The 22,776-nt window shown below is 40.7% G+C and overlaps 2 protein-coding genes across 13 annotated transcripts in view; one reads left to right on the forward strand and one right to left on the reverse strand.

Moving 5' to 3' along the window:
* The window catches only part of PPFIBP1 (PPFIA binding protein 1), a 176,112-nt gene that overhangs the window by 62,726 nt on the left and 90,610 nt on the right, over positions 1–22,776 (forward strand). The gene's annotated exons all lie outside the window — the stretch shown is intronic.
* On the reverse strand, positions 138–12,976 carry LOC309609669 (uncharacterized protein C12orf71 homolog; the record flags this gene model as incomplete). The annotated part of the gene is given in 4 exon segments (XM_082351371.1): positions 138–11,637; positions 11,640–11,877; positions 12,238–12,274; positions 12,276–12,976. Coding segments are annotated over 4 exon segments (1,038 nt in total), but the record flags the coding sequence as incomplete, so codon positions are not given.

Genomic DNA, 22,776 nt, shown 5'->3' on the forward strand with positions numbered 1-22,776 from the left:
TGGAGGTTTGTACCTCTTAATCCCCTTCACCTATTTCGCCCACCTCCACATCACCTTCCCTTCTGGCAACCACCTATTTGTTCTCTGTATCTATGAATCTGTTTTCATTTTGTTTTGTTTGTTTGTTTTTTAGGTTGGACATGTAAGTGAGATCATGCGGTATTTGTCTTTCTCTGTCTGACTTATTTCACTTAGCAGAAAGTGATTTCTGTTTCCTCCCTCTGTGGCCTTCCTGAATCCTCAGGAGGTAGAGCTGAGAAAAAATCAGTGTGTTCTCTGCACTCTTGACCTGACAGAATGCAGCTGATTCTTGTTTGTTGTAGTAGTGACATTCTGTAAAGTCACCAAAATGCTGAATTAGTGCCTACTGAACCATTGCTCCTAGGGGATTCACAGGCTTAGGTTCCTGTGAGCTTCTGTCACAGCGTCTTCACAACTGACCAATACATAACCTTGCTTCCATTTAAAGGGACCTTCTTTAATGGTGCTGATACCTTAACATTGAATTCCCGATGAACAGCACTATAACTCATGCTTGAACTAAGCTTACCTAACACATGCATTTTCTCCACAAGGCACCTCACAGCCTTCTTGCGTTTAGAAACGCTAAACAGCACTTCAGCCTCATGCTTGGGGACCATTTTAAACACTGAAATCACCAACCAGAAGCACAAAAATATGAAAAACATGGCACAGGATAGACCATGAAAAGGACACTTATTTATAGTAGGAGAGCTAAGCTGAAACGAGAAGGCAAATCATTGCCTTGTTTGACCTCAGCTGGGACCATGCACATGGGCACTCAAATTTTTTGCCACTCTGTACATGGCCATGAACAACTGCAAAAGTGCCACTGATACTGATTTTGGGGTTACAAATGAATTTTAGTGAGTGGGCAGATTCACAGACATCTACTGTATAATATAAGCAAAGTAATCCCAGACATTGTAGCAGGAACCCTCCTCAGCCCAGCTATACAGTTCATGTAGAAAGCCAATCATTTAAGGTAAAAGTGAGTTACAAGTTAGTATTGTGACCAATATCCAGAACACATTTTTAGACAGCTTCATATAAGATGAAGGCCAATTAGTAATTCCTTTTGTTGAATAAATGACAGTTAACACTTCCGCCCTCACTTTGAACATCTGTAGAATAGGAACAACGTCTTGTGTATCCCCATGTCCTTGGTATGAAGGGTAATAATGGCCAACACATAGTGGGACCTCAGCAAGTGAATGAATAATAAATAACTGAATGACAGAATGAGCCAGGAGAAATCTGCTCCATGGTGCCTGGGCACTTGAGGGCACGATATGAATCTGATGTATCTTTTCAACTTAGATAATTTCCATTGTGTTCATTAAATTAACTCATGTAAATGCTTACTAACTGTCAGAGAGAGTAATGTCAGAGCTGGTGTAGCATGGAGGATATTGCAGCTGGGCCTGAGGATGAAACAGGAGGACCACCAAACGTATTGAGAAAACTACTTAAGGGCTGGAACTGCACTGGACTCTTTCTTCCATCTCACCATGGAACCTGGCTGGCAGGATTTTTTTCTCTAACATTCCTGATACCAACTTCTCTCCACTTCAGCCCCACTCCCACACTGCTGTTATTAGAAACTTCTCTCTAGAACATGGATTTGTTCATCTCAACCTCTTGCTTCAAAAACTCCATTCTCCCCATAAGAAACAATTCAAAGCTTCTTAGTGACCCAGCTCCATCCCTGCACCTCAGACTTCAATCTCTTAACCATCGCACTGAAGTTCACCCTGTGCTCAAGCTAAACTGGACTCATCACTGGATCCCAAGCATGCCTTTTAGGACTTGTGGCCATCGCATAGACTGTCCCCTCTGCCAGTGTTGTCTGCCCCTTCGCCCAGCTCTTCCTTTCAGCTCTAGCTCAAATTACAGCCCCTGTGCTATGTCTGGCAAGATGCCTGTCCCTCCCCAAGTGTGAGCTCTGCAGAGGAAGGGTCTGTGATACTCACCTTTGTGCACAGCCTCTAGCATGTTAATGTTCAGTAAACGTATTTGAATGAGTGAATGCATCTAAACATTATCTAGAGGAAATAGGAAGGCTTAAAACGTCTTTTTAAACAAAAAAGAGAGGATAGACTATCAGTTTCTACTAAGGCAAGTAGAAAGCTGTGGCTGCCCTTTTGTTAGGTAGCTTTGTCTGTTGTACAAAACTGAGCTTTTCCACTCAGGAAACACCTACACTGTGCCACACTCCCTGGCCCCCAATATAAACATCCAGGGACTAGACTTAATTAAAGTAGAAGCTAGTGAAATTTTATGTGAGAGGAAATGACATTCAATTTCAGATATTATCTGTTTCAATTATTTCCTGCAGATTAACGATTCATTTCACCAAGTATTTATCGTGGAGCTACTATGTACAAGAAACTGGGCCAGGGGCTTTGGAGCGTGAAAAGATAAGCAGGACACAGGGGCTTTTGTCTAGTGGGAGAGAAAGTCGTGGAAACGCATTTCTGTAAAACAGGATAAAATGTACACTTACTGCAGGTAGAGCCATGGTTAGCACAAAGGAAGGAGAAACTTATTTCCAACCTGCTCAGTTCCGTAGAAGAGCTTGGATCTAACCTGAGCCTTGAAGGGTGCATTTGGGAGTAGGTAGGTGGCAAGGCAGATGGAAGGAGTAGTAGCATGGTTAGGGCAGTTCCAAGGGGCGGGAACAGTATAAGCAAAGGCACTGAGGCAGGAAAGTACAGGGAGCGACAGCAGGGGACAAGTACTGCAGCGAGCATGGGGGCGAGGGTGGAGCATTGTTAAATAAGACTGGCAAGGCACATCATAACCTGATGGAGGGAAAAGTAATGGCAGTTTGCTTGGAATTAATTCTGTGGTCATTAGGAGCCATGCAAAATTTCAAAACAAAGGAGGTATATGACAGCAAGGGCAGTGGCTAAAATTTACAAGCTTTTACTAGGTGTCAGACACTTTTACTAAATCCTCACTGTAGCAATTTGAGGTTCGTACTATTACTGGGTTGGCCAAAAGGTTCGTCCGTTTTTTTCTGTAAGATGGCTCTAGGAGAACTTAGTTGTCTTTAACTTCATTAGAAACAATTTTGTTAGATTGTATGTGACAGCTGTCATGCCAGCGTGCATTTAAAAAAAGACTTATCTTACTTCACTCTGTATGACAGACTGAAGTAAGTCAGAAAGACAAAAACAAATACTGTATGCTAACAAATATATATGGAATCTAAGAAAAAAAAAAAAAAAGGTCATGAAGAACCTAGGGGCAAAACGGGAATAAAGACACAGACCTACTAGAGAATGGACTTGAGGATATGGGGAGGGGGAAGGGTAAGCTGTGACAAAGTGAGAGTGGCATGGACATATATACTACCAAATGTAAAATAGATAGCTAGTGGGAAGCAGCCGCATAGCACAGGGAGATCAGCTCGGTGCTTTGTGACCACCTAGAGGGGTGGGATAGGGAGGGGGGGAGGGAGGGAGACGCAAGAGGGAAGAGATACGGGGATATATGTATATGTATAACTGATTCACTTTGTTATAAAGCAGAAACTAACACACCGTTGTAAAGCAATTATACTCCAATAAAGATGTTAAAAATAAATAAATAAAAATTAAAAAATAAAAAATAAAAATAAAAAGAGACTTATCAAAATTGGTGAATTTTTGTGTAGCCATTTTAATATTGAAGATGGAAGGAAAACAACATTTTTGGCATATTATGCTTTATTATTTCAAGAAAGGTAAAAACGCAACTGAAATGCAAAAAATAAGATTTGTGCAGTGTGTGAAGGTTCTGTGACTGATCGAACGGGTCAAAAGTGGTTTGTGAAGTTTTGTGCTGGAGATTTCTCGCTGGACAATGCTCCATGGTTGGGTAGACCAGTTGAAATTGATAGCGATCAAATGGAGACATTAATTGAGAACAATCAGCGTTGCACCACGTGGGAGATAGCTGACATACTGAAAATATCCAAATCAAGCGGTGAAAATCATTTGCACCAGCTTGGTTATGTTCGTCTCTTTGATGTGTGGGTTCCACATAAGTTAAGTGAAAAAAACCTTCTTGACCACATTTCCGCATGCGATTCTCTATTTAAACGTAACAGAAACGTTCCATTTTTATTTTTATTTCATTTTACATTTATTTATTTATTTTTTATATTTGGCTGCGTCGGGTCTTAGTTGTGGCATGGGGGATCTTTCGTCGTAGCGTGTGGGCTTCTCTTTAGTTGTGGCGCACAGGCTTTTCTCTAGTTGTGGCATGCGGGCTCCAGGGTGCATGGGCTTGTAGTTTTTGGCACACAGCCTCTCTAGTTGAGGCGCCCACGCTCAGTAGTTGTGGCACATGGGCCTAGTTGCTCCGCGGCGTATGGGATCTTAGTTCCCCAACCAGGGATCGAACCCGCATCCCCTACATTGGAAGGTTGATTCTTTACCACTGGACTACCAGGGAAGTCCCTCCATTTTTAAAAGAAATTGTGACGGGTGATGAAAAGTGGATACTGTACAATAATGTGGAATGGAAGAGATCGTGGGGCAAGCAAAATGAACCACCACCAACCAACACCAAAGACCGGTCTTCGTCCAAAGAAGGTGATATTGTGTATATGGTGGGATTGGAAGGGAATCCTCTATTATGAGCTCCTTCCGGAAAACCAAACGATTAATTCCAACAAGTACTGCTCCCAATTAGACCAACTGCAAGCAGCAGTTGATGAAAAACATCTGGAATTAGTCAACAGAAAACGCATAATCTTCCTTCAGGATAATGCAAGACCGCATGTTTCTTTGATGACCGGGCAAAAACTGTTACAGCTTGGCTGGGAAATTCTGATTCATCCGCCATATTCACCAGACTTTGCACCTTTGGATTTCCATTTATTTAGGTCTGTACAAAATTCTCTTAATGGAAAAAATTTCAATTCTCTCGAAGACTGTAAAAGGCACCTGGAACAATTCTTTGCTCAAAAAGATAAAAAGTTTTGGGAAGATGGAATTATGGAGTTACCTGAAAAATGGAAGAAGGTAGTAGAACAAAAGGGTGAATATGTTATTCAGTAAAGTTCTTGGTGGGACTTCCCTGGTGGCGCAGCGGTTAAGAATCCGCTTGCCAATGCAGGGGACACAGGTTCAATCCCTAGTCTGGGAAGATCCCACATGCTACGGAGCAACTAAGCCTGTGAGCCACAACTACTGAGCCTGCGTTCTAGAACCCGTGAGCCACAACTACTGAGCCCACGTGCCCACAGCCCGTGCTCTGCAACAAGAGAAGCCACTGCAGTGAGAAGCCTGCGCACCTCAATGAAGAGTAGCCCCTGCTCACCGCAGCTAGAGAAAGCCCTAGCGCAGCAACAAAGACCCAATACAACCAAAACTAAATAAATAAATAAAAATTTTAAAAGTTTTTTTAAAAAAACCTCTATTCTACGAAAAATAAATAAATAAATAAAAGTTCTTGGTGAAAATGAAAAATGTGTCTTTTATTTTTACTTAAAAACCGAAGGCACTTTTTGGCCAACCCAATAGCATCACATTTTAAAGATCAAATGGAAAGCCCAGAGAGCTTAAGCAACTTCCCCAGGATCCACTGCAAATAAGCAGTGGACCTGGGATTTGAAGCCAGGAAGTTTTATTTAAGAACTTGGGTTTTGAACCTGGGATTAAAGCATAGAATTCAGAGAGTCTCTGAACTTTCTGAATTGTTTGCAAAGTGTTTAGTATATATGAATGTGTGCATTTGTTTAAGAGAAAATCTATAGCTTTAATCATATAAAAGGCATGCTCCATAAAAGGTTAATAAGGACTATGGTAGCACCCTCTTCTCTCAAAAGTCCCTCAGGATATTCAATGCATTATATGGTGACTTTAGGCTTATGCTACTTCTTAGATTGGAAGAAGCAGAACAATCTAGCACCACTCAAAATAAAAGGAAATGTCAAAACAATTTGTAGGAATTGTTAGTATTGTAAGTGGCAAACTGTTCTTGATTTGTGAGAAGCATAGAAAATGCCCAAGAAGTTCTTTTGAAAGTCAACATGAGATATCCAGGCCTTGAAAACTGTGGATAGTTTGAGGGCAGAGACCCTGGCTCTGCATTGGGCAAAATTACTCTTACAAAAGCTAAATAAACTCCTGAAATTTGAAATGTTTTTTAAAAGTGCCTAGATGCTAATCTTCTTTCAACTGCACTAATTTGTCTTTTTACAGTTAGGGGGACTTAGGGGATGAATATTTATTAACCCATGAGACTGAAAATTCCTTAAACCCGGTGGTAAATCCAAAGGCAGGTGCCAGGATGAATGAATCCAGATTAAAGAATTGCCCAGTTTATTCCACTTGAGAGACCAGATTAATACCTAAGTTTTGTTTAGAGGAAAAATTTTAATGCTTTAAATATGTACATCTTTAAGACGTTACTATCACACAAGAATAGCAAATACAATACTTTATTTTAGTAACAGAGATCTGGATTCCCTACTTACTGGAGTTTTTCTTAACATTTTTCCCATCTTTGTTTTCTCGTTTTCTCTCTATTTTGTGTTTTTTTCTTGGACTGTTTCAAAGGGCTTAATATACAGTCCCCATTCAGACTTGTCCAAATGTTAAAAAATATCTTTTATGGTAGTTTTGTAGATTTGAAGGATTCAATAAGGATGGTAAATAGCAATTGGTTGTCATGTCTCTTTAGTCTCTTTTTTGAACTATTTTGTCTCCCTGCTTTTTTTGTTTTCTCTTATTTTTCATTTCATGACATTAACATGTTTGGAAAGTCTAAAATAGTTGTCTAGAAGTATGTCTTTCAATCTGAGTTCATCCATTGGTTTCCTAATGATTAGATTTAGATTAAACATTGCTAGCAGGAATATACTGCTTCTCTTTAGAAGGTACAAGATGGTGGTTAGGCTAAATTTAATCATTGGATTAAGTTGGTGTTCACTGGACCTCTCCATTGTAAAGGTACCTAATCCCCTTAATCACTAATAAGTCATCTGTGGGGTTATTCTTGGGGACCATGTGCATATCTTGTTCCCCGACAGTCAGTTATTCACCCAATGATTTTCGCATTCATCTTTGATCCTTATGTGAATCAGTTGCTATGTTGGTGGTTGCAGTATGGTACTAACTGCATTTTTGAAAGTCACTTTACTGGAGAAAAATTCTCCTTCTCATTCCCATCCCTATTTGGGAAAAAACTAGGCCCCAAAGACAGATGGCAGAGGAGTTGACGAAAGGGAAACTTGTAAGCAACTATCCAAAAATATATTAATATTTTAGATGTCTGAAGTGTTTTCTTTGTGAGTGGGTGTATAGGAAAGTTCTAGGAGAGAGAGAGAGAGAGAGAGAGTGTGTCTTTTAGTTTCAGGGATTTGCCCTTAAAATAATAAATCCTTAAGATTTATTAAGGATTTATGATGCAGATGAGGAAAAACAAAGTAAATTGCCATTCTGATTTCCTTCTAGACTGAGAGAATTCAGTAATAATGAGATGAATTTTCATTCAACCCAGCCACAATCTGAAAAGATATTGATGTTTGCCCTCCCATTTGAAAACACTCAGTGGTTCTTTATAAAGCATGTTAGATTGAAATCAAATGGGCATCAAAACCATGAAATTCCTATGAAAGGTGGGATAGTAAACAGAAATTGTTTAGTAGGGGGGTTTCTTGATCTAGGCTTATAATTCTTTTAAGATTTATCCTAAGGCTTTTATACCTGCCTTGCTCATGACTGACTCACTCAGTGACTCAGTGTTATCTGATGAGGATCTTATTTCACTTTTGAAAGCAGAGTGTTGTTCTCTTTGTTGCGGTAGTAAGGGGTAGCAGGAAAAGATTGACTCTGGGCAGTGCAATTGAAACCCCCCCCATCCATCTTGAGATTAGAGAGTACCCTGCATGCAATATCAGTTCTCCTGCTTGCAGTTCATAATGAAAAGACCTATTTTTGAAGCATGTAACTATCCCTCCTGCCTAAACAAAACTATTCTTAAATATAGGGGTAATTATCAGCACTCTCTATGAATTCATTTATAATTTGCTTTATTTTTCTTTTCATTGTTTTGTAAGAGGATCTTGGACACTATTTTTGTGACCAGGTAGACCTTGGACCCCTGCATCCTTTTGAGCCATGAATTTTCACATTATGTTCTTTAAGTCTGGAAAAATGACTTGCCCGTATTTTGCTGGCATAGTATGATCACACACTTTTTTCTCTCATTGAGATCTTGCTGAGTGAGAAATTGGTGTGGCATGAGATGGTCTATAAAATTTACATTAACCTATCCCAATTCTGTGTTTGGAGACAGCTGAATACTCCTTGCATTTGTTTGATAATTTCTTACCCTGCATGCTGGCTTATATTATGGTGTTGTTATAGATTCCAGAATATGAATATTTAAGGCAAAACCTCGCTAATTCAAGCATCTGAACTTTATGGGTCTCAAGATTGAGCAATTCACTTGAAGGAATTAGATTGGCATGTGCCCGGCTAGCGCAGTCATTCACCTAGAATCTTGAGGTTTCTGCAAAGCTAGAGTCTCTCCATGGCCACGCCCAGTTTGCTGTCAGTCCTCTTGGTGTGTAGTGGCCTCCACCAGCCCTTTGGACACGACACAGAGCAGAGAACCTGGTCCTAGGTTGGCATGGGCTAAGAGCTTCATAGCATATTTGACGCTGTAATAAATGAGAAGGTACTGAAATAGTTCCCATTTTTAAGCACTTTGACTCACTTTCTAAGATGTAGCACAACAACCCCAAGGAATATTTAGCATTCCAATTCTTTATAAAGAATATTTATTACAAAGGCTTGTAAAGTGCATTGCTTGAATCGTAGAGGTGGGTTCATACTTGTCAAACAGGTTTATACAACACTGAAAAATAAACACAAGTATGTCAGAAATCTTACAAATGAACAGGGCTTCTTATTCAGTGTGGGCAGTCTTAAAGTGAGTTTTTGGGTGAGTTTTTCTTAGAGGTTGACTTAATTACTAGAGAAATAATTGAGCAAACAACAAAACTGGTTACAAGCGCCATGACGGTAGGAGATGTCATCTTTCTTTTAGGCGTATCATGGTGTCTGGTTAAAGCAACAGTAAGGCTCCATGTATATTTGTTGAATTAAATTTTCAAATTAGTTGCTAAATTCCTCTGGTCTTAGGTTTCTCAATCAAGGTGAAGCCACCTCACTTGACTTTTCACAGATTGCCATTTTGTCTTCCTGTCTGCCCCCCACTCTCCTTTCCTGCTCTTAATCCTGCTGGCCAGTGACTTTTGACTTAAGGAATAGCAACACTAAGCTGTTGTATTTCATTTTTCAAGAAAATTATGTAGGAAAAAAGAGAAGTAGGACATATTCACATCATTAAAAAGATTATATAGAGACAGAGAGATCACTCTGTACCAGACACTGTGTTAAGATCTTGCAGTGAAAAGGAACCGAGACCTGGTGCTTGCCCTCAAGAGGTCGGAGTCTGTAGGTAAAATAGTCATATCAAGAGAGCTGAAAAGTACAAGTCATGGTGTGAGGGTAGGGACTGGGGGACAGCTTAAGTAAAGTTGACTATGTCAACTGGAAGAATCAGTCTTGGCCTCATAACAGCCCTAGAGCAGGGTCTTTAAGGATGAGTGCCCCAGGCAATGTGGACTTGAGAAGGCATTGGGGGAATTCTCCAGGGAATGGAGAAGGCAATTCCTATGTTTGTGTATTGGCTCTTATGAGAAGCAAGACAGTTGTTCTGTTGGGGAATTTGGAGAGTATAGATTAAAAGAAGAGCTGGGAGAAGAAAAGGGCAGGCATTGTGAATGCTAGTAGATGTGGTGGATATGCCATGGCTTGGGAAGGAGGGGCAAAGGTTGCATCTGGAAGGAGGTGCATGAAAGTCATGGAACGGGAAGGGTAATGGGACTCAAAGTCTTGGTGAAGTCAAAGAGCAGCTGAAGGTGGAGGAGGGCATTCACGTGAGCTAGTTGAATGGGAAATATTCTCAGAGAGGTGGATAAAGTGAGGAGTCTGGCTGTGCAGAGATTCAGGGTGTGACCATGAGCATATACTGCTAAGAAGGCCCTGCTCTTTGATTCCTTCCCTCCCATGGTACTGTCTTTCCTGGGACAATATCCTCCCCAGTGTCTCTCATGTATAACCATCCAGGATTGCACACCTTAACTCCATGCCAAACTAACCACATTTGTGACTCAAGCAACCTCATATACGAAACCTTGTAAAATCAACCTCCCCATGTTGAATTGATTATTGTTTAGTAGTCAGTATGGACCGTGTACAAACTATTGTATTACCAGCCATAACCCTTTATAGTCATATGGTTACATGGCTTTATCTCTTAAATAATAAGACAGCTGGAGCTCAAAGATTGAATTTGTTTTTGCTTTGTTTTTTGTAAGCTAGAAAATTATCTTGTGCTCCTATGTGCTAAATATTTGTGGAAGGAAGGAAAAAAGAGAGGAAAGAAGAGATAAAGAAATTAAAATTGTGGAAAGGAAGGAATTTGAAACCAAAGAATCATATGAACTCTGAAGGTCCTATAGGGTGGTAGCAAAAGCTGAAGGAGGGCTCTTGAATAAACCTGAAGGTGAATAGGGAGGATGGTGGTGGTACCCGGGAGGTGAGGTGATAACACTAATAGGGGCTAAAAGTGTGATTACAGCCTTCCTCAAAGAAGTTGACATTTATTGGAAAGTTTAGTGACCATTGTAAAGGAATTTCAGAGGGCACAGTGGGGAATGGACTGGGAGGGAACTTGGTTGAGTCAAGATCTGCTGAAACCCATAACTTTTTGTAAATATTGCTTCTGTGTGGGAAATATTTCAATGAGAATTGACTCTTAAACTCTCACTCTTGGATGTTCCTTGGATCAGGGCTTCTGGGGATATCCTCAGGAGAATGAATAATAGCAATAACATTAGTAATGATATTATTCAAGTGCTTGCATTATCTCATTAATTCTCACAACAACCTTATGAAATCTGTATTATTACCTTCCCCATCTTATGAATAAGGAAAGTTAGGCATTCCCAATCCTTGCATTCCTCCTAAGTGGGCTACTTATTCTAGCCAAGGCAAGGTGTACTAGAACCAGTCAGGTCTTCTGGGAACATCAGATCCGCCGCCTTGAACGCCTGAAACTGCCAATTGAACTTGGCTTCCTGAGGGACTTGGTATCCTCTGCCACTTGCTTGAGTCCTGCAGGTTCAACCAAAGCCATCCTGCCATGTTGGGAATTTGATGGGTTGTACTGCTGCCTTCTGAAAGCGGGGATTTGGATTAATGATAAAATAGGTTAAAAGTGTATAAATGTATAAAGTGAAATAGGGTGAAATATAGTAAGAAGTGGGGAGAGGAGGGAAAAAGAATGCCTTCAAGTTAGGAAGGATGATAATACTGAAACTTCCCAGAGAATATATTTACATCTTCGGGCCAACATATAAACTTTCAGCCTGAGCCAACATCTTGAGCTGGGAGCGGAAGACATGGATAACAAAAATATGTATTTTGTTTATTGGGAAAAAAAATAGCTCATGGGGATTGTAGAATAGGGGCTATCAAAAAGTTTAAAAATCTGGCAATATGGGGTGTCCTAATTCGAGGGATTCTTGAGGTTGGATTCTCTTCTGTGAGAGAGTCGTTTCTTTTGTGCTAGCTGATGGGGGCTCTCAGTGGCCTTCTCGGGGTGCTCTCTCCCCCAAAATGAAGAGAGGACTTGGTGCCTTAGCCAGCGGGAGATCCACCCAAAATTCAGACAGGAGAGGGCTTGTGTGCTGGAGCGAGTGTCCTCCTTCTCTTGCAGACCTGATGAGATTGAGGAGGTCTCTGCAATACTTGTCCTTTGGCTGCCAGTGACCTGGCTTATTATCTGCCAAGAAAATGAGTTTTAGATATTGTGTAACCTAGACAACAGTGGGGTCAATATTTATCCATTTATGGAGCTCAGATCCTTTAACCAAAAATAACCCAACGGTACATGCGCAGTTTCAGTACTCATTAATACTTACACACACATACACACACACACACACATGCACACCTATTTTGGTCATAATTGTTGGCTTTTTCTTTACTTTCCTACCCTCTTCTCTGCCTTGGTGCTCCTCAGTATTTTCCCTTCAACTCCACTCTGACCCTTTTATAGCAGGTAGTAATTCTCTGTGCATTCCTGCCTGGCACCTCCGCCAGGCCTGTCCCCTGCTTGCCTGTGAGGCACCTCTGTGCTCACCTCAGCAAACTCATGTTTCTGAAGCCTTGGAGGAATCTGGAAACTGGATGACATCTTCATTTTCTGACGGGTTGAACTTGGCCAAGTCTTGGCAGCTCTCATGTTCTTGATGACTGACCTGAGCCATACCTGGAGGGGAGCTGCTAGACAGCTGAGAGTCTTCCTCCTGAACAGATTCATGGAACACAGAGTCCTCATCTTCATCGTCTTTCTGGTTCTCCAGAAATTTCTCAAGCTTTTGCACAAGACCATCCAGTTTGCTGAGAGTCAGTTGTGTCTTCTCTTTGGGATACTTGTCTATCCACTGGTTGTCTCCACTTAGGTTCCAATTAGCCATCGAGTCTGAATTCTTAGAGGCCATGTCAACATCCCAGGCCAGGGTGATGCTTAGTTTGCAAAACTGCGCTGGGTCATCCTGTATTTGGTGTCGTCTCCCCAGGAGTCTCCCTATGTTTTCAGTCTGCCGTGTCCCTTGGATAGGAGGGACAAAGTGGACTGAAGGACCTTCAGAAGATGTGTCTTCAGAGGAGATGATGATCTCATAGGAAAAGGTGTCCTCACAGGGGAAATAGCCCACAGAGAGACTCAGGTTTGATTCAGAGCTGCTGGAGAATGAGTGCGCCGTGGAGTTCAAAGGCGCAAATCTCAGGTCTCCCTCATCCCAGGGATCTTCAAAAGAAAGAAAAAATAAGTGGGATTGGGGAAAAGAAGAAGGTAATACGGTACTTATGCAATAACGTTATGCATTCCTTTTTCTGTTTGGAGCTATCGCATTCTGATAGAAGTTCATCCTGTTTTGCAATCTGCAGTGAAGAATGAAAGAGGCAGCCCTCTCTCTTTCAAAACCTGTTCTATACGACCCTCTCTACTAAGCATCTTCACCGGATGCCTCACATCATCTGTTACTACAGTTGAAAGAACTTGTATCATAAAAGAAAAAAATCATCATGGTATAAAATTTGAAAAATATAAAAAAGTATAAAGATCAAAATAAATATGCCTGTGATTCCCCCTGTCCAGAGATAATGATAATCATCAAGAAAACATTTTGGTGGACTCCCTTATAATCTCTTCTTTTTCTTTATATGTACTTATATGTATGTGTGTGTATATGTATATATATATATATACAGTCACATATATATGTAGATATGAAAGTCATATTAGTTGAAACTGAGATTATTATATTTTGTGGCACAACCTACAATAAACATATATATGGCTATTCTGTCACTTTTTACCACTTTCTTGTTAATGACCATTAGTAGTTATTGTTCTTAACAGATAAATCTGCAGTAAACCCCCTTGTTAATCTTTGTCTCTCTTTATATTCTTAAATGTGGGTTTAGTGGATCAAAGATCACAAATGTATTAAAGGCTCCTTAATAGTTGTTACCAAATTGCTTCCCAGAAAGGTTATAGCCATCTAGATGCCCATCCTCCCACCATCTGATGGCACTTTTTAGTGCAGCTTTTTCTATGATGCCCCAGTAAGTAACTGGGGCGGAGGGTAAGAACACACACACACTCACATGCATGCACGCACATGTTGTAGTCTCTGTGATGCTCTGCTCTCGTGGCTGCCCACGTGAAAGAGGTGCTGCCAACGCCTGAGCCATAAACCGGGGAGGTGAAAAATCCTTCAGATCCTGAGTCTCAGTGGCTAAAAGTCCAACTGCCAGAAGTCTGTATTCTGGGACTGTTGGCTACCATGGCAACACAAGGACCCAAGTTACAGTCAAAAATGTGGGAAGAGAGAAAAAAGGGATAGAAAGCTACAGTAGCCAGTGCCTTGCTCCCAAAATATCCTGTATCCACATTATCCCTGCTGATGAGGATCCCTCTCGAGGGCAGAAGGACAAATGCCATGGCGGTTACTTCCCTCTTGTCATGTGGGTGTCCAGGATAGTTCCTGTCTAGAGGGAATTTAGAGCCTATTTGGGGAAACGGACATAAACAGCCTCTTATAGGACAGAATGGTAAGTGCAGCAACAGAACTTAAAAATAATGTCATGGGAGAATGGAAGAAGGCGCCTTGTGCAGCCGGGCAGAGATGGGGGAGGGGGGGTCTGAAAAGCCTCCAAGAGAGGATTCCCTCTGATCTCAGTATTTAGGGGGGTGTGGAAGTTAGTGAGGTGGAAGGTGGGGAGGGGTTGGGGGAGAGGACCTTTCAGGCAGAGGGGACACGTGAGCAAGGATCCCCCAGGTGAGAAACAACCAGGTGTGTGGGGAGATCAAACATGAGGAGGTAAACGGGGTCAGTGAGATGGTGGAAGGTCTTCCACCCCTGTTAGGGAACTTGGTTTTTATCCTGTAAGCCTGTACTTGGATGGAAGTTTCATTTGTCAGGCATTCTTCCAGGTAATTCAAAGTATATTGGATACTCGACATGATTAAAACAAGCAAACAAAACAGAACTTCCAGTGCACTTGGCAGCATGAATGTTATCAGTTGGCTTTCATGAGAACGGAGTCAGTTGGTTTGCACTGGGTTGAGGAACGGATGGGAGGAGACGAGGTGGGAACAGTGAACCTAGACCATACTTCAGCAGTGTCTGGATGAGAAGGTGAGAGGGGGAGGCAGAGGCAAGGTTAGTTTCCGCACCCACCCCCCAAATACAAAAACGGTGCATAGTCAGTACAGGGGGAGAGTTTCAAAACCTAAACGGTTGGCTGCTGCTTTTGGAGAGAGTAAGGGTGGGATCCATGGCATGGACAGGGGGCTCGGTAGTAATAAAAGGAGTGTGTTATCTCCTGGTATTAGAAGGAAAAAAGTGAAGACGGTTGTGGACAAGTTTGGAGGAATGCATCGTTGAGGACCTCTGTTTTCTTCTTCGAGTGTCACAGCTAGGCTTCCGCCTTATTCCTGAGATTGTCTGCCCTGTTTTACACCAGTTCTGTTACCTGGATCTCTGTCCTCGTTGTCCTTGTTTCCTTGTTCCCGGTGTTATCTCCTTTGACGGCCTCTTCAGTAACATGAGCTGCCTTGGTTTTTCTAGAATTAGAGCTTTGCTTTTCCTTGCCGTCTTCCTCTAGGCGCCTCTGCTGCTCACCAAGTCCTCCCACCTCCCAGTCTACCCTTCCCTTCCCAATGGCATCGTGGAATTATGTGGGATTGATCAGGTCTCAGTGGGTACTTTGTAGGTGGGGAAGTAAATCGTTCATTGTCTGTTTCCAAATGTGCAAATTCTGAGGACAAATGTGGGTCGTGTAGGATTGAAGGCTGTCAGTTGCAGAGGCTAAACAAAAAATAACCTTTTCTAAGAGCAAAATCATCTTGGCAGATGTAGTGACAGCAACTGCCAACCTGGTCTAAACTGTGGGGCTATGGGGTACTGTTTTTTGGTCAATTCAGTGATTCTCAGGAAGGGAGTAGGGCTTCCACTCAGAGTTTCCAAGGAATGAAGTGTGTGTGTACTTGGAAAAAGCATGTTCTTTTTTTAAAAATTTTTTTTTCATTGGAGTGTAGTTGATTTACAATGTTGGAAAAGCATGTTCTTAAATTAACATTGCTTAGATATGCTTTTGGTCACTTTTTTAAAAATTTCAAGTTTCAAACAGTATTAAAAGAAACCATATGGTTTTTATATTTATCCAAAAAGAAGCATGGATTTCAACACACACACAAACACACACACCCAGAAAGGAAAAAAGCCAAGAAACACTGGTCCGACTTAAAAGAACCTCAACTCATTGGAATCTGTCAGTTGCGTAAAGATCTTTTTCAAATATTTTTCTGTCTTTGTTTCCATTTAACAAGATTACATTTAAAGTTTTCTACGACTCTCAGGTTTTTTGCTGTTGTACCAGTTAAATTTCTAGGTTCTGTTAAATAAGACTGTTTTAGGTGAGTCTGTTTCAGGAGTTATGATGTCCTGATGTAAGAAATAGGCAGAGTTGGAGTTGGGGAGACACCATCTGTACCCAACAGAGGCCACCTGGCAAGTGGCCACAGACTGCCACAAATCCCACGAGTGATTGGGGTTCTAGATTAATCCCAGAGGGTGCAGGTCAGGAGCAACATGCTATGTTCCCTAGCATTTATTGGCCACTTACTACATGCCAGGTCCTATTTTAAGCCCTTTATATGTGCTTGTTGTTTAATCTTCACAGCAACCCAGTCAGTTACGTATCGTTAGTTGCTCTGTTTTACAGACAAAGGAACCAAGGCATGAGCAGTTATATACCCCTCCCACATCCCCAAACCGTAAACCCTAGAACCTGGATTCAAACACAGGCAGTCTGGCTCCAGAGCCCATACTCTTACCCTCTCCACGCTCCTGTCTCTCGGGAGGATGACCCCCCACCTCCTCCCTGAAAGATTCTTAGGAGAGTTGACTTAGGCCAAAATCAAACCTGTATTCTGGTTCCTTTAAAGAAACTCCTTTGAGTGGAACAGTGTGTTCTAAGTAAGTGGTCCGTAGAACCGGCCCAAAACAATGGCATCCACATCTGGGGCAGGCTAGATTTAAAGTAAATATTCAGCTTCCGCTTTGGCATGATGAGATCTGGATCCCTGTGCTCTAGCTTTTCATGAAAACTCTGTGACCTCCTCCCAGAGCAGTGGGAACCTAGAAAAGGATTCATGAGTAGCTTTCTTCCCACGCAGCCGTGGTGAAGGTCAGAGGAAAGCTGTGTGCCATACCGTTACCCATGGAAATGGGACTAAACATAAATATTTAAGTAGGAAAGAACTATTTCTCAGCCTAAACTTCTAAAGTTTAGAGTGATCCTGAAGGTAAAAGAGCTTCACACAGGGGAAGCCTCAGAGAAAACTTCAGATTTTATTTATTTGTACCATACTGCCGTTTCTCTGTATATTCGCTCTGTGTGTGTGTGTGTGTGTGTGTGTGTGTGTGTGTGTGTATGTATATATATGTACATATGTATACATATATATTTCATTTTAAATACAACTCAAGTAGTGAAAGTCCCTGAAACTCACCTTTTCTCCTGCCCCAGAAAAAGGATAATCACTGTTAATTGTTTGATATATATTACATAATTTGTTCAGATATTTTTTCCTAAAGCAACATTGAAATAGCAACAACACACGCCATCTTTAGGATGCCATGCTGAGGGGCGCATTCAATTCTAAAAGATAACTTAGCTTTTACATCTAATAACAGATCAGGGGATTTGAGGTTCTCATTAACAATACCCCTTGTGTTAATTTCTTTCCTAGGGCCATATTTTGACTTGGTGGGCTAGCTTTTCTTGCATCACAGGTATATTATCTAAATAGTACAGCTGCTCATCATTACGTCTTCTCTTGAAGCAAAATCATCTATAATAAAGCCCTTGAGGTTTCAAAAATGATAGTACGTTGTGAATTTACAACGTTTTAGAACTGAAGCCAGTAGTAATGGCAGTTTTGAAAACTGGAACACTTCCTCAAATCCATTTGACTTGATGGGATTTGTAGCCTAAATAAATAGAGTGGGAAGTTTCTAACTTAGAAATTAAGCTACTGTTATGGTTAATTTTGTGTGTTAACTTGACTAGGCCACAGGGTACCCAGATATTTGGTTCAACATTATTCTGGGTGTCTGTGAGGTTGCTTCTAGATGAAATTAACATTTGGATTGGTGGACTGACTAAGGCAGATTGCCCTCCCTGGTGTGGGAGGGCCTCCTCCAATCCTTTGAAACCTGAATAGAACAAAAAGCTGAGTAAGGGAGAATTTGCTCTATCTTGCCTGCCTGTCTTTGAGCTGGGACGTTGGTTTTCTCCTGCCTTTGGACTCAGACTGGAACTTACATCATCAGTTCTCCTGGTTCTCAGGCCATTGGACTTGGATTGAAACTACACTATTGGCTGTCCTGCGTCGCCAGCTTGCAGAGGGCAGATTTTGGGACTTTTCAGCCTCTGTAATTGCATGAGCCAATTCCTTACAATAAGCCTCTTTTCTCATTCATTTTTGTATATGTGTGTGTGTGTGTATATGTATATACACACATTCATATGTGTACTATTGGTTCTGTTTCTCTGGCGAACCCAGACTAATATAGCTACTTATTTTTCATTTTTTGAAATTATGAAATATTTTAACAATATAAAAAGACGTCATGAACCCTGTCATATGATACACTGAGGACACAACGTCATTTTTATGGTGGTCTTGCCCAAAATGTATAATCACAGCCTAATAATGAGACAATAACTGTCACAAACTGCAGAAGACTAAAGAGAAATAACAACTAAATGCACTGTGGGATTCTAGATAGGATTATAAGAATAGGAAAAGGACATTAGTGGAAAACCTAGGGAGACTTCACTATGTTCTTTATTTTAGTTAATGGTATTATACCAAAGTTAATTTTCTGGTCTGATTATTGTAGTATGGTTGCATAAGATATTAACATTAGGGGGAGTGGGGTGAAAATATATGGATAATGTTTTTGTGACTTCTCTGTAAGTCTAAAATTAGGTCAAAATAAAAAAATTTAAAAATAAAAAATAAAAATAAAATAAAAAAATAAAAATAAAAAATTTAAATTTAAAAATTTAAAAAATTTTAAAAGTGTAGTAAATGATGTAACAAACACCTATATACTTATAACTCAGTTTGGTCAAGTCTTAAATTTTGCCATATTTGATCCATTATTTTTTTGAAAAGAAATAAAACATTTTAGATAAATCTTAAGTCCCTTTATATCCCTTCCCTGATCCCCTTTTTTCCCCACCTCTCCCATGATTACTGTCCTGAATTTGATGTTTATTTATCTTGTGCTGCTATAATATGGTTTTACATATTAATATTATTGTTTTACCTTTGGAGACAAAAACCAATATAAATATAAATTTACTTAATACCACTGAACTGCACACTTAAAAATTGTTAAGATGGTAAATTTTGTGTTATGTGAATTTTGCCAAAGTGAAAGAAATTTGGGGGAAAAAAACATGGTAAATGGACTACAGGTGATTCTCTTTAGAAAAGAGGAAGTCCCCATGGTTTATTTTGCTTTGTAACAATTATTGTGACAAAGACATCCATTTTCCAAACCAAATTCGTACCTGAAATATTTGCAGTGTTTATCTTGGGGATTAGGGAGAGGACAGGTATAATTTCCTATGCTCTATTTATATGTTCATTCCCAAACAGACAAAGCCTTATCAAAGCTCATGTACTTAATTAAAGGAGGATGGCGGTGAAAATAGTGTTTTGGTGTGAGCAAAGTTAAATGGTGCTTTCACATGTTCGGTCATTTAATTTTCATGACAGTCCTCTGAGTTGTGTGTTTTCACCCCAGTCTTAACTTGTGCAGTTCATATTACCCAGATCTGCCTCCAGAGTCCAGAGGCCCTCTGGAGCTAGGTTGCTGCTGCTGGGAACCAGCAGTAGATGAGAACTATAGAACTATAGATTTCATTGCCATGAAAGAAGCTCACAGGTTGAATTCTGCCACACACACAGCATGTAATGGCAAACAAGCATAAAAACATTATAGTGTTATTTTGTAAGCTCCAGAATTGTGCTGCCCAGCAGGGTAGCCACTAGCCACATGCGACAATTAAAATTAAATTTTAAAAAATGGTTCTTCAGTCATTCTCACCACATTTCAAGTGCTAAGTGACTACCTGTAACTAGTGGCTACCTTATTGCGCAGGGCAGACAAAACATTTCCATCACTGTAAAAGTTCTATTGGACAGAGCTGCTCTGGAAGGTCCTGTGGTCTGTCCTCTTGTGCATTTGGCTAGTACTCTGAAAGAAAAGTTTTGTTAGAGGCAGATGGAACAATCCTCTAGCTAATCTATCAGGATTTAGCTAACTTTCATGTCAGGATCAGGTGACAAAATTTCCTCCAAAGTGTCTAGAAACAGGACTAGTGGGAATCTTTAGCTGAGGGTACCATTTTGAAAGGTTTAGACAACTGGGTTGGATAGAGTCTTATATTCAGTTTATGCAAGAGAGGGAATATTTGTACAATACTTAGAGCCCATTGTGAACATCATTTGATCAATGAAAAATCATGTGCGGCAGCCATTATGCTGTGAGAAACATAGTTGACTGGATTTTCTGTTTATATGAGCTTTTGATTAGTCATTCAAATGCTGACTGCCCCAGAGTACAGGTTAAAAATAATTATCACCTTTGCTAACTTGTTCATGTTGAAGTAATTTGAAAAATCGCAGACAGTATAATAGCCTTTGTATAGATTGTCTCATTCAGTCTTTACAACATCCCTTTGCAGTAGGCATGGCAGGTATTAACCTCTTTTGGGGCTTGATTGAATTCCCCAAGGTCCTGTGGCCAGGCTCTTACATGATGGAATCAGTTTCTTTTTTCATTGAGTGAGAACTCAGTGCAAATCATTTGTACAATTGCCAAACATAGGCATATAACTTTTCTTGTTTTATTTCTTAATGTCAAGGCTCATACCTAACTCAGGCCAAGACTGATAGTGCCTCGTGCAACACCAAATACAGAGAACCTATAATCCTTTCCTATCTCTCTGTTAAAATATGTCCTGTATTTTTCAGTTTTTTTAAATAAACAACTGCTTGCTTTCCATTTGAGTGCTCTATCAAGTTCCAGGCCACTTCTAGCAGCAGCAAAGTCATTTTCAACCTAACTTTTTGCTTCATCCATAAAATAGCGGTAATAATGTCTTCCTTGCAGAGTTTCTGTAATGATTAGAGGTTATATATGTGGGATGCATGGCAGATGGTTTATTTTCATTGCATCATTGAAGAATCTGCAACATCTTCTTCTTTCACTGGCATTGCCCCTCTGGGAAAAATGTTTTTATTTTATTTTAAAATTTAAAAAATAGACCCATTGCCAACTCTGATCGTGTATTAAAATCATGTGTGCATTTAATAACTATACTTGCGTTTGTATGGCTATCTGAATGTCTCCCCTCACTGGTTGGAGCCTCCAGAAGAGCAAGTCTGGTCCCTGTCATTCTAGGCAGTATCTGCATCCTCCAGCAGGGTGCCAGATCCACGAACCTGTCTGGGATTCTGGTGGTCATAGGGAACCACCCTTTCCCAGTGTGTAACTAACATGGGAGCCACACTGGAAACTTTTCCACTTCTAGTGTATTTTCCAGTTGGGGTGGAAATACCCAGAAGGGATCTTTTTGGGGCTAAGCATTGGTGAAATGAGTGTCATCCCATCTGGATGTTCAGATGACATAGATGCAAATTGTTGAGGCCAACAGTTGTTCTCCCTTTGATACCATTCTAAATTGGGTAGATGGTTTCCTTGGTGGAAGAAATTTTTGGGAAAGGATGGGGAGGATGTAGACTCTACAGGTGCTTTTAGTTACCTCGTTAGCATTTTACTACCTTTCCTTAAAGGACTAGCCGTAAAATGCTCAAAATGCAAAGACCTTTGTTCACATTCTCTAGGGGATTGCAAAGGAAAGGGGTGGAGGTGGGAGCCAGGGATGGAAATCTGAGGAGATGAGTTCAAGGTTGATTATCTAGAAGGACTGGAGAAGAGTTCAGAGGCGGATAGGAGCTGGCCTCCAGTGTTGTTCTTATATTCTGGAAAATCAGAAAGATGGTGTATAGTGTCTGAAGTGTGAATGAAGCGTGAATGTGAATAGGAACAGGAAATGTGAATGCCAATTATAATAGTTAACTTCAGTGTAGTTAGAAGGGGATCAGAAGAAAAGCAGAATGGGAACAGGTGAGCCTGGGGTGGGGCGGGATGTAGACTGGATGTCTGTCTGCATCTCTCTGGCCATTATCATCAGCCACCACAGAGTCCCCACCAGTAGATACTGCCTGCGGCCAAAGCCTCCCGTCCTGCTCGCCCTCTCGCCTTTAAAGGGTTTACCATTCAGTGCCTTATATTTCTGTCCAACCTTTTCTTAGCACAGATAAAGCTTTCCCTCCACTCCCCTGAGGCTGAATACAATTGAGCTGTGGGGGAGGTTCCCCACCTCTGGCTCAGTCTCCGGCAGCATCTGTGAATGGATACTGTCGTATGTCTGCACAATGGTCTCCATTTAGTTATGAACCACTTGTGCACATCTCCTTCTGGAAGGCAGTTTGTTACCCAGAATGCACTTGTGGTCGCCTACCAGCTTTGGAAATGGTTAATGAAAATGACATTGGTTAATGAAAATTGTAGGAAATGATCAGGCAAGACTTCTTCAAATCTTTTAATGTTAAAAATAGCTTTTTAAAAGAACTATAAAAACAGTACAAGATGATTATGGAAAATTAGAAGATACAAGACAAAGAGAGGAAATACTTTTAAAAGCAAAACTTTAGGGATGGAAATCAGAGCAGTGGTTGTCAGAAGCTGGGAGCAGGGAAATGATATCTGTTGTAAAGGGACCAGAGGGTGCTCTTTGGGGGATAGAAATAATCTGTATCAGCATTATCCAACAAAAATGTAATTGGAGCCAGAAATGCAAGCCAGTAACTTTTAACTTTTAATTTTCTAATAGGTACATTAAAAAAGGAAAAAGAAACAGCTAGAATTATTATTATTATTATTACTTTAAACCCCAGGGCCCCACCCCTGGGGAACAAGGGGCAGGGCCCTTCCTTCTTTTTTTTTAATTAATTTATTTA

This window comes from Balaenoptera borealis (assembly GCF_965194805.1).
Source record: "Balaenoptera borealis genome assembly, chromosome: 13".
In the NCBI taxonomy this organism is placed as follows: Eukaryota; Metazoa; Chordata; class Mammalia; order Artiodactyla; family Balaenopteridae; genus Balaenoptera; species Balaenoptera borealis.